General features: G+C 44.9%; 1 protein-coding gene across 1 annotated transcript; it reads left to right on the top strand.

The window, feature by feature from the left end:
- The first annotated feature begins 207 nt into the window (after positions 1 to 207).
- Positions 208 to 5,458, top strand: LOC144374225 (cerebellin-4-like). Its single transcript, XM_078037154.1, has 3 exons — positions 208 to 498; positions 3,464 to 3,580; positions 5,145 to 5,458. The coding sequence occupies exons 1-3, from the start codon at positions 208 to 210 to the stop codon at positions 5,340 to 5,342; spliced, it is 606 nt and encodes a 201-aa protein (XP_077893280.1). The 3' UTR covers positions 5,343 to 5,458.
- The last annotated feature ends 8,846 nt before the right edge of the window (positions 5,459 to 14,304 follow it).

Raw genomic sequence — 14,304 nt, 5'->3', positions numbered from 1 at the left:
CAAAGGTAACAACAGAGCCAGCGAGAGAGCTCAAGGGGAGACTTTGACTTCAGCCCACAGAATTGGTGGAAGTGTGCGCGCCGCCGTCGTTCCTGCAGCGCTGTCCATCTAGCCACTGGCATCTTTCGGAGCTCTGGGATCCCAGGGTAGGAGGCGACGCCGGCGAGCAGAAGCGCCAGCTGGCTGCCGCTGCCCACGCCGCTCACCATGGGCTCTGCGCGCCGGGGGCTGTCCGTGGTGCCGGCCGTTCTGCTGGCCCTCACGCTGCCAGGGCTGCCCGTCTGGGCGCAGAATGACACCGAGCCCATCGTCCTGGAGGGCAAGTGTCTGGTAGTGTGCGACTCGAACCCAGCCACGGACTCCAAGGGCTCCTCTTCTTCCCCTCTGGGGATATCTATCCGGGCGGCCAACTCCAAGTTGGCCTTTTCAGCCATGCGGAGCACCAACCACGAGCCATCAGAGATGAGCAACAAAACGTGCATCATATACTTCGATCAGGTTAGACCCCAAGGGATTCGGGGCACCCGGAGTCGGGTGGGCGGTTGAGTGGGTAATCTCAAGGAATCTCAGATAGGGGCTGCCTGGTGGGGCTAAGCTCCTCTGATTGGGATGTGCGGATTCATTTAGACACCCGCCTTCCCAAATATGTCGGAGCCTGAAACTTCTGATGTGACACCCCTGGCCCTCATTCCTTCTTGGGCTCTAACAGAGGCTGCAGCGCGGTGGGGGAGAGGCTTGGGAGCGCAGAGGCCGGCCCCTAGAGCACAGGACAAGTTTAACAGCAACAAGTCAGCGGGATCCTGGGGAATCTGGTCCCTGGAAACGGGGATCTCCTGGGCAGAGCTTCGCCCCTTGGCTCTGGCTGACTCCGCTGCGTGTGTGGCACAAGCTGTTCTGTGATGCCCTCGCGGACTTCGGATAAACGTTTGACTTGTTTCTCCAGGTGGAGAAGCTTCTCCCCCAAGAGAGAACCGGGTCTCCACACCCTGAGTAGAGATCCGGCAAGTGGCCGCAGAGGACGGCTGGGGTGAGGATGTGGGTTCAGATCTCACTTCTCAGTTGAGAGGCTGAGGTCCTCTTTCACCATCTGGGCGCAGCTGTGGCTGCTTAGAGTAGGCTACACGCCCTTCCTGTGGACCAGAGAAAAGTTGCTCAGGAAGGAGGAAAAGGAATGGGGAATCCACAAAGATCCCCCAGGGAAGCGCTGGGGAGATGGTTCCCGCTTCCTGGGCTTCAGTCCTTTCAGCAAACTGCAAATCACTGGGCAAAGACAGACAGTGAGGTGCAAGGCAGGGGATGGAGGCGAGACTCCTGAACGCTGGGTCTTCTGTTTTGTTTTGCCGCTTGGTGCTCTGCGGTTTGGCAGTGATGAGAAACCCCAGGATATCAGCTTAGCTGGAGCAAAGCGTCCTAAGGAAGAAAACTGACTCCAGAGTTTTCATTTTAACCTGAAGGGTACCCAGACTCTCTTAAAATTCCAAAGTCACACTTCACAGTCGTATGCAAAGCACTGTGTGCTGGAGCACATGTTAAACAGTGCTGTAGGATGTGCCAGGAAAGGATGAGGTGACATTTGTGGTCCCTACTCAATTTTCCTAAGTGATGCCTTCTCCAGCTGGTCAAAGACAGAGTATGTCTCTCTGGGGAATTACTATGGAATAGCCATAATTTGTAACTAATTAAGTAGCCCTTTGGGAGTTTTGGTGCTGTATTTTCCAGTGTGATGGAAATAAAGTGGAGCACCATTGCTGGTTTGAATTTTGATGCATTAATTAAATGTTGGAATACTGTGAGCATCCTGCTACCCTCTGAATGGAGTGTGCTTTTCAATTACCTTCCTGTCAATTAGAAGAGGAGAAGGGTTTGCTCTTCTGTGCAGGGAGCCACACATCTTGGAGACAACAAGACTCATTTAGTTATAAATTTGATGTGCCTGGATAGTCCAATTACCATGTATAGTCAACACCCTGCTTTACGTGTAGTCAACACTAATCTGCTATTTCCATTATTGCTAATGAATTATACTACTTATATCTGAGCCAGGAAGTCCCTCCTAAGCACCTGAAATTATTTTAAATGTGCTTGAAAAAAAATTCTTTGTGCAGCCTCTGTTGGGGATTATTGCACAGCAGGTGACTTGTTGAAAGATCATCCATCATCAGGTCAGAGAAAAGAAATTTGATGCTTACTGGGAAGAGGGTGGAATCTCAATAAAATCACACACCTACATGTATGTAAAGGCAGGCGTTGAGCCTGGTACACCTGCCTGACTGTCATGGCACTGTTGCTCAGAGCCAGTAGTGCATTTTTAGGAAATTATGCAAGAGGCATGCAAATGTATTAATTTTGACAAGAAGGCAGCCTTTAAAAGAGATTGTAGCATATTGCCACTGATACTTAGAGAATATCTTTATAGAGATTTCTGATTTTTTTTGAATGCCACTTATAGATTTATGTCTTGGAGAGACATGAAGAAACCCTTGTTATTTTACTGCCCCCCTTCTCGTAGGAAGCGACTGACCTATGTGGCATTGCAAACCTAGCTTATGAGGTCACTTATGGAAATTCAGAGTTAATGCTCTAACCAGAAGAACCATGCTGAACATCCTGGGCTACAAAGCCCACTGCTGCCCTCTTCAAAACAGAGCCTTGTTCCACTTTTCATTTTTCATTTTTTGGGGGGGACATTAAATAAAGAGCAGATGATTGATAGGAGGATAAGGTGTGACACTGAGAGGAACACAGAAAGGCCACCTATCCCACTGTGCCTCATTCACTCTCTATTCTTTGGCACCCGAGAAGGGCGGACTCATTGCCAAAATATTACAATTCAGGTTTAGATGGCACATGAAAAAATAAAATGGCCATGGATCTTAGGAGAGCTCCGGTAGAGGCTCAGGGAAGGGCCAGGCATTCATATCACTTTGTGCACCAACCGTTCAGTGTCAAGAATTATGTCACACAGAGGAGGGGTACCCATGGCTCTGTGTGAGATGTCCAGGGATGACTGCGGAGAGACCACAGATGTTGATTGGCTGGCTTGGCAACGTCATTTCTGGATATTGCAAAGACTTGTGGATGGTGGGAATGTATCTCCATAGCAGATGCCCTTTATCTGATTCTCAGAGCAAAGTTAATACTTTAAGCCCTCATATGTTTCTCAGATGTTTCCAGAACCATTGAACCCTGCTAGAAATTGAGGCACGAATACAAAACATTTACTTTATTTTTTTTTCTGTACTGTTTAAAAGAAAGAGGAGCCTTCCAATACACAAGTGTGTGGTCCAAGTCTCTTAAGAGGAAAGATGTTTTATGCTCTGTGGTTACTGAAGTTAGTTTTTGAGGAAAGAGGAGGGAGGGAAGGAAGGAAAGATAAAAGGCAGGAAGGGAGGAAGGAAATATATTTTCCTTATAGAAAAAAATATTATAATAATTTACTGTTATTTATTATTTTTGTTTAAAGATCCTAGTTAATGTGGGTAATTTTTTCACATTGGAGTCTGTCTTTGTAGCGCCAAGGAAAGGAATTTACAGTTTCAGTTTTCAAGTAATTAAAGTCTACCAGAGCCAAACAATCCAGGTATGTGTTCTGACCCATTCTCTCTGTCTCCCTAAACAACTGTGTTTATCTCTAGTGGGTTATGTTTTTAAGTATTTATTCAAAGATGTGTTTTCATCATTAAAATAAACAGCCATATTTATAGTTTGTTTTTTAAAACACTTCATTTCCAATTTTCTTCTTTATATACAATGCCTATTGAGGCATGTAACAAAAAGCACGTAGAAAAGCAAAGCTATTACCTAACTGATATCCAAACATTTAAAAAATATGGTTTGGTAAAAATTTAGTGACACAAATCTCTTTAAGATCTTGATTTCATTTGGTGCATGTAAAAATTATTTGAACTTGTAATGAAAAAACTTATAAAACCAGCAGAGCTTTGCAAGTTCATTTTAAGTAAATAAAACAAATTTGTTCTCATTTAAAAAATTATGAGATATAGTTAATTATCCACATAAACTTGTGGAAGACAGCAATTAGGTATTCTCTTTAAATGAAATGTTGCATTTACGCTTTAGTTTACCCTCTTACTTTGGTGGTAGTGAATTCTTATCAGTTGCGGGTACATGATTGGAAGTAGGCCTGTGTTTTTCTAGATAATGGGCTTGCCCTCCCACTCAAAAACAGCAATGGAGCTATTTTCCTGTGATATTGAAATATGCTAATGACAAATAACAAGAACACATTTTAATGGAATTCTAGGGTAACATTTTATCTTATGCTTGATAGTTATTTAATATATTATGACCATGGGAATGGTAGATTACACTCCATCTACTTATCCTGCCTAGAGAATGGCTAACTTGGTCAGTCTTGGATTTAATTCACTTCATATTACTTCTAAACTAAAAAGGAGTGACTCTCTAGTAAGCAAATTTACTTTCATGGGAAAACTTTTTCCAAGCTCCAATATTTAGAAATCTATGTAATGTTTGACACACAATCAAAATCACAGTATGGGGGAAAAAAGTTAATACAAGTCTGAATCCATTCTTTTGCTAATTATCCATCATTAAGCTTTCTTTTTGTGGCAGTGGTGATTATTTTTAGCCCACTTTTCTTATGAGGGAAAATAGAAGAAGAAAACACTCACAGGCACACTCATGCGCATGCACTCTGTTATTTCAAATGATTTTCAGAGCTGTGTAGGTTGTAGTTGGTGGAAACCTGCAAAGGAATTAGTAGACTCTGGCTGCATCTGGTCTATCAGGTCCAAGAGCACTGGAGGGCTCCAAGCCCCGCCCTCTTCATCCCAGAGTGTCTGTGGAGGATAAGGACAGGAGTAATCTTAGTGGGCATGCTGAGAAGCCCATGTTCACAAGACTTCCACAAGGTTGCTCTCTGGGTGGTATTGTGTGTGTGTGTGTGTGTGTGTGTGTGTGTGTGTGTGTGTGTGTGTAGAAATGTAAGGAAATTTCTGTGGGAGAAATAAAAAAAATCAACTCAGTAGATACATAATCTGACCCCACAGTCGACTAATTTGAAAGAGGGGGGATATGTTTCCTGGATATTTCACAGTGGGTCATCTCATCCCCTCTTAACTTTAAAGAGAGCTCCTTATTGATTTTGTTTTTCCTTGTAGGTGAACTTGATGTTAAATGGAAAACCAGTAATATCTGCATTTGCTGGGGACAAAGATGTGACTCGTGAAGCTGCCACAAATGGAGTCCTACTCTACCTGGACAAAGAGGACAAAGTTTACCTAAAACTGGAGAAAGGTAACTTGGTTGGAGGCTGGCAGTATTCCACGTTCTCCAGCTTCCTGGTGTTCCCCCTATAGAATCTGACTTCTCCGTTTATCCAGGTGAGGGGCAGCCCACTCCTGAGTTATTGGAAGATCATTTTTCATCCCTGGATTCATGTCTTTTATTGATTTCTCATGGGTGTATATAGATTCTCTTTAAGGATTCTAGACCTGTCCGAACCAACACAAAATTTCAGATTATTTTCATGTGTGTGTATGTTTGAATATATTTGGATCGGGACTCAAAGCAGATCATGCTTATCTATGCTCACCTGTAACAGTCAAAAGCTGTCTCAAGGTTTGTTCTGAATTTAAATATTTCCTGGAATTACTGAATTCGTTGCAGATGCGAATTTGTATTTATTTATTTTTAAAGACTGGCAACCGGGTCTAGGAATTAGAACACTCTAAAAGTTCTGGCTTCAGTCAATGGTTCATGTGATGCTGCCAAAGAACTGTACTCTGTGTGGATATATTGATTATGCTTTTTTTAATTTCTTTGGAATTCGTCTGTTCTGTTTTCTTAAAGAAACTGGGAATGGGTTTTAGTGACTGGTTTTGTGTTTTTTCCACAAAGAAGGTAATAGATGGCTTGCCTGGAAACTTACCGTGGCTATGAGATCACCTGTATGGTTTCCTTCAATGAGAAAAGAGAGAAAAGAAAAAAGAAAAGAAAGAGAAAAGAATGCTTCATAATTGTATTTTAATTATATATGTGGAAGAGTCATATTTTCCAAATTATATTTTCTAATAGGAAAAATAGATCATAAATCTGACAAGGAAAAAGTTGCTTACCCAAATTCTAAGTGCTCCGTCCCCAAACCTTGGTAAAACAGCTCTCCTCTGTGGGAAATCTTATTCTTTATTGCTCAACTTTAATTAACATGATTGATAATAACTACTTTATTAAAAACCTAAGGGATTTTTTTTCCTTAGACATGATGGCTTTATTAACTGGAGATGGGATGCCCTTGTTTTTAATAACACCTATTTTTCAAACCTTCTGTCATGTTTGAAGTATCATCTGGTTTTGCCTTAACTCCTTAAATTGTATATATTTATCTGTTTAGCTGATTGTAAATCCAAATATCCCATATCTAAATTTAGTGCAATATTTTATTTTGTCTTTTGGATAGGCCATATGAATTCATAAAATTATTTATATCTGTTATAGAATAAAGGTTAATATATGTTAGTTGAATTGTTTTGTCCTTTCAGATTTGAAAATATGCACTTCTATATGATTCATTTCCTTCCCTCCCTCTTTCACTCCCTCCCTTTTTTCCTTCTTTCCTTCCTTCTTTCCTCTTGATTTTTTTTTCCTGGAGTTTAAGAAAACAGAATTTTCAGGTAATGTCCTCCAATTTGGTATTGGAAATCTTTACTGGGTTTAATCTGTTCAAAGCCAAGTGTTGCAAGCTTGCCAAGAGAATCAATGAACTCAGTAAACTCTTCTTTCAGAAGGACTTACTGTTAGGAAGTTAGGTGGGAAAGATGCCCTAGAATATTGCAGGGTCACTCACCGTGTGAAGAACAGTGGCGAGGATGAGGACCAGGGTCTTCAAGGGTAAGACTTTGGGGAACAATTCTGCCCTGCTCTCAACCAGAGACTCCTTTGAGGTGGAACTGTGGCCACACAGGTCTCCTGTGGAGACTTGGCTCAGTTTCCAGGTTTGTAGTCAATGAAAGCAAAGGGGGAGGGAGAGTTCTGTAGCCGGTGACAGTGAGGACTGGTCCAAAGAGACACGAGGAGGCACACCTGGTGTGATTGTGACTTATCTCCAAGTCAAAGTAGCCGTTTGTCTCCAGGAAGCTGTTCCCCCCTCCTCAGGAAATTGTCTGGAGAGTGGCGATGGGGCCTCCATCCCAGGTATCCTCAGAGAGCTGACAGTCAACAATTTTGATTTTAATATGAAAACGCCCAGTGACACGCAGAGAGGCAGGAGACGGGGCTTTCCCCTAAGTGGGAGTGGCATCCTCTGGCCATGCACCTGCTCTGACGTGGGTCTCTCTACTCAGTTAGTGCCTGTACTTCACAACAGGGCTGGCCATGCTGGAGGGTGTTTGGTAGTGGCCATTGTATTGACTAAATGACTCAGGAGTATAGGAAGCACCTAGGGGTACCTATGAAGGGACCCAGAGAGACGATGACCAAGGAGAGCAACGTGGCAATGCCTTCCATAGACGAGCCCCCAGGCATCTTTTGGTCTTGTTCTTATTTCTCTTAGTACTTATGAACATAGAAGAACTTTGGAAAAGGGCTCAGCTTTAACTCCTACTTCTATTGTACATATTTTGGAAGACAACATCCATTTGAACCTTCAAGAGAAAGTCCATTTGTAAAGGCACCGGAGCCCCATCTGCGCCACGCGGGAGGTGCCTGCAATCGTGGGTTCCGAGTGGAGAGATGAGGTCTGAGCAAGGTGCTGTCTGAAGCCAGCTTCTAGGAAGGGGAGACCCCCAAACCCACCGGCCAGAAAAGTAAGGCTGATGGGAGATGCTGGTTGGAGGATGTCAAAGGAAGGGTGTGGATTTTGGACCAACACTAGCTGAATTCCTGCAGACTTCATTTGCCTGTGACAGGTGTTTCCATGTGTCTGAGCTTTAAGTTATTTTATGTGTAAATAAGAAATGGTTGTGAGGATTAAATGAGACCCGTGAAGTGCCCGGAACACAGTAGGAGTGCCATCAAGGGCCTACCACCATGACTAAAATTGGAAGCCCTAACTTAGGACTGCAGCAAGTCAGCCCTCAGGAAGATCTTCTGAGTGGCATGAGAAAGGGAGGAGGCTGAGATGGAGCAGGATAGGCTGAGGAGCAGGAGTCTCCACTCCTGAAATAACGTCTGAGTTATTTCTTGCAGGAAGGCAGACGCTCACTGCGTATTCTATGACCTGAAAACTGTTTTCAGAAATCGCTAGGTTCACAAAAATGCTAATTGAGCAGAGTATTTGCATTGGCCCTGTCTGCATTCATCAATGCCGGTGCCTTCCCTTCCTAGACGGCTCCTATCTCTTTTGACTCTTCCTTGATCTATTGATCAACAAATGCTAGAGACTGTCTGTAGCCAGCAGTTTCCTCCAGACCAAAACCCACCAAACAAAGCTGAAGGAAACCAAGAGCTTGTACGTAGGATCTCACTGATCCCGATTGGGTCCCAGGTTTGGCTGGACTTTCATTATCTAGTTATCTTCTATTACATTCCCCCCTCCCCCCGCAATTAAGCTTGTTTCCTACTTTTCTTCGGGTTTCTGGCCACCTGGATAACGTTCTGTTTTCTTTTAGGCTCCACTTTTAGCTAGTTACTGCTTTAAATTTTGACATCAACATTTTCGTCTAAAAGTGACAAATTACCCTTACCATGGGTACTGACTGTGAGGTACCTGGTGTACAGAGGTGGTGACACTCCCTTTTCCTGGATGTTTCATGTGGAGTGGTTGAAGGGTAATGGCACTCCCACCTTGCCTCTGATGAGGTGCTGGACATGAGGGATCCACCTTCCCCAGGTAGACCACTTATCCTGTGAATGGCGATGGCCACTGGGCACGGTGAGGTCCCCAGACTGGTAGACCTAACGACCGTGAGAGGTGTTGAGGGCTTGTGACACCTGCTAGCATTCAGAACTTGGGAGCTATGGCATTGAACTTGCTCTCCGAATGATCTTCTTTGGAAGAGGGGCGTGGGATTTAAGAAGCTATAACATGGACCTGATTTCAATGTGCATTTCAAACATCTTGCAATCAAATATGGCTTTTTTGCTATCCCCGACCTTTCTGATAGAAACTGGCTCCTTTGTGGATTTGACCCTGAAGTTCTCTGTCAGCTTTGCAGACTACCATGCAAGAGTTACCTGGGAATCTTGACAGATGCAGACCCCAGGGTGGAGGTCTAGGTGGGGCTGGATTCTGTGTTTCCAATGAGCTCCTGGTGATGGCCATGCTACTGCTCTTGACCTCAGAGGATGTGACTCATTAGGGTAAAGAGTGTGTGTGTGTGTGTCTGTATGTGTGTGTGTGTGTGTGTGTGTGTGTGTGTGTGTGTGTGCAAGAGAGATCATATTCAGAAGGATCCATGACACCAGCTGTTGCTGGGTGGCCAGAGTGTGTATTTAAAGTTCCTGCAAAGGAAGAAGACTTTCTGCATAGTTTTCAGGCTTAATTATTGATATTTATAAAGAGAAAAATTTATTATTATACGTACCGAGCCTGGGAGGCTTTTACTTACCATGAAGGTGCCTCAAGAACATACATTTTGACTTTCCAAGAACTGGGGCTTCCTGGAACAGGGAGTGGTGGGGGACTCCTAGAGGTCATTGGTCTGGCCATTCCTGGGGAGTCAGAGACACCCACAAACAGCTGCCCTCTGCTCAGGGTTTGGGGTGAGGGAAGCGGGTTCCCCCTCTGCTCCTGTTCCCTCTCCACCTCTCACTGTTTTTCTGTTTTTGTCCTGTTTAAGGTTTGTTGTCAAAGTGTAATCAATAAGAGGAGAAAATGTAGGAAAATGAATGCAGAGTGGCTAGTGATTTCCATATTACTACTTTTTAATCTTCATGACAAGAGGAAAAAATGACTTAAAATGGCCTGTCCACCCAGTAGAATATTTTCATGCTTCTTTTTCCATAAATTTCCAATCAAAAAGGAGAAGGAAAAGCAAGAAGCAGCCAAGGGTCCACTTTGGGATAAAGGGGTGAGGAAGCAGGTGACAGTGATGAAGGCAGGTGAAAACCTGGAAACAGGTATGGAGGGTGTGGAAGGCTGCTCAGCTGCAGGGCTGTGCTCTCCTGGCTGGGATGGAGCACAGGAGAGCCGCTGGCTCCACCGACCCAGCAGTGGTAAGGACACATTTGCTCTGCATGCTCAGGTTAGAAAACACCTCCCAGCCCTGAGTTGTGCAGTGAAACCTCTCCATCTCTCTCCTGTGTCTGCAGAGCATTGTCTCCACCGAACCATTAATTACTCCATTTCTCCAAGAATGATGGCCAATCTGGATGATTCCACTCTCGGGATGGAGTTGTGGGGGTTGGATAATTTTCTGTTTTCCTCTGTGAATTGTGAGAGTCTATTTTCTCCCCAGTTTTTTTTCCTCAGCTATTTAAAAATATATAAACAGTCACGAGTGTTCCTTTTAAAATAACCCAGCTCTTACTTTGAGTGCTAGCATTTTTTACTCCACCGTGAAAAACCACCATGATTTTTCCCCACTGAAATGTACAAAGAAATAGGAAGCAAATGCTAACATGAGAAGAACCCGATCAGAAAAATAGTGTGCAAGGATAAAAGAACAAATTCAACAACAAGACGAGCAAGAAAATGAATGGTAAACTTCGCTGATAACCTGACATGACGATTCCGTGGAAAAGAGTGAGATTGATTTGGGTTGGGTTGAAGTGTTTTTCTTCTTTTCCTCCAAGTGTCAAGGTCAATTCCTGGCAGGCGAACGGGTACTTCTTCACCTGCAGAGACCTGGCTCCTCTTCATGAAGGGGGCTTTCTGAACCCCTCTGCCTTGGGGAGTGCCCTGCACCCTGCCTCTGCATTTCTTGGCTGGGCTCATGGGAAGGGAAAATGCTCTCCAAATAGTCTGATAACTTCTCTCCAGGGAGAGGAAAGCCCCAGGTATCAGTAATTCAGGGAAGCCCCTCCTGCTAGCTCTGCCTTGGAGGGAGCCTCAGAGTAGGCCCCGTGGGAGTGGGGCGGGATTTCCAGATTTAGGGGCCACATCAGAGGAGCCTGGAGCCGGTCTTGGGGGAAACAGGACTGTGCCCTTTTTTGCTTCTTGCGAGATGATAAGACAATATTATATAAGTACCCATAAAGGGAAATGTGCAGTCCATAAGAGCCATCAAAAGTCCTGTTTAGCAAGATTTCCCTTTCTCTGATTGAATTGGTTGTTAAAAGTAAAAGATAAACTATCAAGGTCTCCTTCACTACTAGGTGTGGGTGCAGTACCCCGAGTTGTTATTGAACAAGTCAGAAGATTATCTGTGACCTTTGAGAGTTAGAGGTCAATACTCTTGGGGAGAAAAAAAAAATGATAGGCCCTCCGTTAGGGTTTGGGTGCATCCATGTTTTACTGAAGAAGCACTCATACATGCATCCTCACCTACGCTTTGCCCCACCCTCTGCAAGCCTCAAGCTTGCTTTTGCATCATCCCAGTCTGTTTCAAAGCTCTTGGCGTATGCCTCTCCGCTTTGTGGGTGGAAGCTCCTGCAATCTGAAAGTGGAGCTGAGTGTTAGCCTTTATGGCGCTCAGTGATCAAGTGTTTCAAAACAACCACCAGCTGCAATGACCTCCTCACTGCTTATATCACAATGTTCTTTCAGAGTCAAATTTTGTGAAAATGATGAATGATACAGGACTTGTATGTACAGTTGGAGGAGTTGTACACTGCACTTTTCTATGGGTGTGCTATTTCTATTATAGACTTCAGAAAATTTTGTATATTTGTTATCACACTTTTCCGCAGAAAGCATCAAATACCATAGATTTCTTATGACTGCCCTTTATCAGATGGAAGAATTTTTAGCAAAGAGGTGCCTTGCCTAACTTGAACAGAAGTGCTTTGGGGTTTGTGGTACCATGGCAGGAAGGGAAAGATCTGCCTCCTGAATCCTGTCCATCGAGACTGATGTTTGAAGAACGTCTTTGGTTGTGGGAAATGGGGCATCAGGCCTCTAATGGGGTCTGTGTTGTTGATTTGGTACCCAATCACCAAAGCACATGAGGAGCCCTGACTCTGGATAGATCCAGATCACAGGAAGTCCCTGTGACATGTGGAGCGGGAAAGCAAGGAGAAGAGTTTCTTCCTGGACATCAACTCTTTCAGCACCCAACTTTCCTAAAAGCTTGGCAGGTTAAATATGGATCTATGAATGTAGGTTTCCCAGGAAAACAACTCCTTAAAAATATGTATAACTCTATTTCTTGGTCTGCGACCCCTATTCCCACCCTCCAGTTTGAATTGGCTGGTAGAAAGTTTCTCCTCAGCTGTTTTGCTCCCAGTTCCTTCCCCCTCAGATTTGGACAAGGGTCCTGGGGTCTTGGGAACTGTGCCTGGGGGTAGTGCAGTGGCTCATGGAAGTGCATCATGGAAGAAGTCTTGCAGCCTGTTTGCTTTGGGCCCCACATTTCCTCGGAGGAGAGGAGTGAATTGTGAAGCACCTGTTGGCCAGGTAAGGTGGGAGGGCAGGGACGAGGGAGAAGGAGCCCTGTCATGTGTCTTCCACCCCACTGGCATGCTGCCCACTCCCCAAGGGGTGTGATGGGTGCCCTCTGTCCTGGCTATAAGTCACAGGCTTGTGCATGCATGCCCTGCATCCCCGCCCACCTCTGCGCCTTGGGGCCCTACTGCTGTCTTTCTCACCAAGTGCACTTGCTCTTCTTGCCACTTGCATCCTGCGCATTGAACAGAAGCAACAAGGGGCTTGGTCACCATGCAGAGCCCTGCTCTCAGAAGACCCTGCATGTGAGGCAGCTAAAAGGGCTTCCCTTGGATCCTGAGAGTGTGGCTCAGGAAGAAGAGGACTTGTGTCGGGTCAGAGAGAATAGCTTCCTTTTTCATCTCCCTCAATAGGGTCTGGTCTTCTGCTGCTGGGAGGAAGCTGCAGGGTCAGGCAGGGAGATTCTCCAGGACCATCCAGGGTCCTCACCAGGAGCTGTGCAGCCCTGTGGCTCTGAGGGCTCTCTTGAGCTGCCAGGAGTGAAGGTCACCAGGGCACTCCTTCATGATCTTGACCAAGTCCACTACTTGCCTTGTCTCCCAAGGGGGCTTGGAAGCTCTTCCGCTGTCTTTAAACATCTCCCTGCATAAGAAGCCCTGGGATACTTGGTTCAGATGTTATATTATTTGCTGTTCCCAAGATCTGACTCCATAAGACTAGGGTGGGACTCAGGAAACCAGCGTCCTCCCCAGCCCCACAGGGGGTTCTCATATAAGTTGTTTTTATACTGCCATTTGAGAATTATTATTTAAATAAAATACCTGTTGGGGCTTTGCAAACCATAAAGTGCCACCCTAATGCGAAGAAGATTGTTCTTAATATTATAATTAGGAATGATTGTCTTTTCATTGCCTGTTGTCTTCCTAATGCAGCTTCTAAATTTGAGCCAAATGGATGAGTCTCCAGGTTGGAGGTTGCTCTTTATATTCTCAACTTGAAAAGCCACATCTGCTTGAAGAGTTTTCATGGTGGCTTATATTTTCCTCCTTGTTTTCTGAATTACTAATTTAATTTATACATGCTTAAAAATTGCCCTGTAGGGGACAAAATCCAATAGGATCATTCTTACTCTTCTTGCTGAACTCATGAGGGTCTCTGGCTTGTGGGGTACATGGTATGCGGGTGGGAGCCCATACATCTGGCCTGATTTTCACAATTTCTCCAGGTGACACTAATGATGAGCCAGGTAGAGACACTTTTCAGATATTGCCATCATTCAGTCCTAAAGAAGAATTTGACTTGGGACTGGGGTGTAGCTCAGTGTTAGAGCACTTCCCTAGTGTGCAGAGGCCCCAGTGGATTCCATCCCTATCATCGGAGCAAAGAGAATTGGACTTCAACTGTTCATCTTTTCATTTAAGACACATTTACAAATCTGTTACAAGTTCCAGAGAAGAAGCACTGAGGTTTGCCATGGTGTCCTCAGCAAAGGCTGCAAGGGATGACGGAGGTGGCCACGCCAGGAAGCACCTGCTCCACTCTGCACACCTGGGAGCCCAGCCAAAGGCCATTCTCCCCAGCCTGCCTCTCTGATTATGAGTGATGGGAGCAGGGAGGAGGCTTGTTAACAGCTTGCAGTCCTTGGCCTTGGAGATAGGCTGACTGGAGGCCCTGAGAGAGTACCCACCTCCCGGCCTCCTACATACTGAACTTCTTGCTGAATATGTACCAGCCTTAAATTGCTCTGAGCAAAGCCAAGAAAATCAGTCTGGCTGCCAGTAATTAATGCTGGCAATATACTCAGCAGCCAGCTAATTTCGAGGTTAAGCATCGCCAGT

This window comes from Ictidomys tridecemlineatus, unplaced genomic scaffold (genome assembly GCF_052094955.1).
Source record: "Ictidomys tridecemlineatus isolate mIctTri1 unplaced genomic scaffold, mIctTri1.hap1 Scaffold_625, whole genome shotgun sequence".
Lineage (NCBI taxonomy): Eukaryota > Metazoa > Chordata > Mammalia > Rodentia > Sciuridae > Ictidomys > Ictidomys tridecemlineatus.
This window is presented reverse-complemented; position numbering and strand designations above follow the sequence as displayed.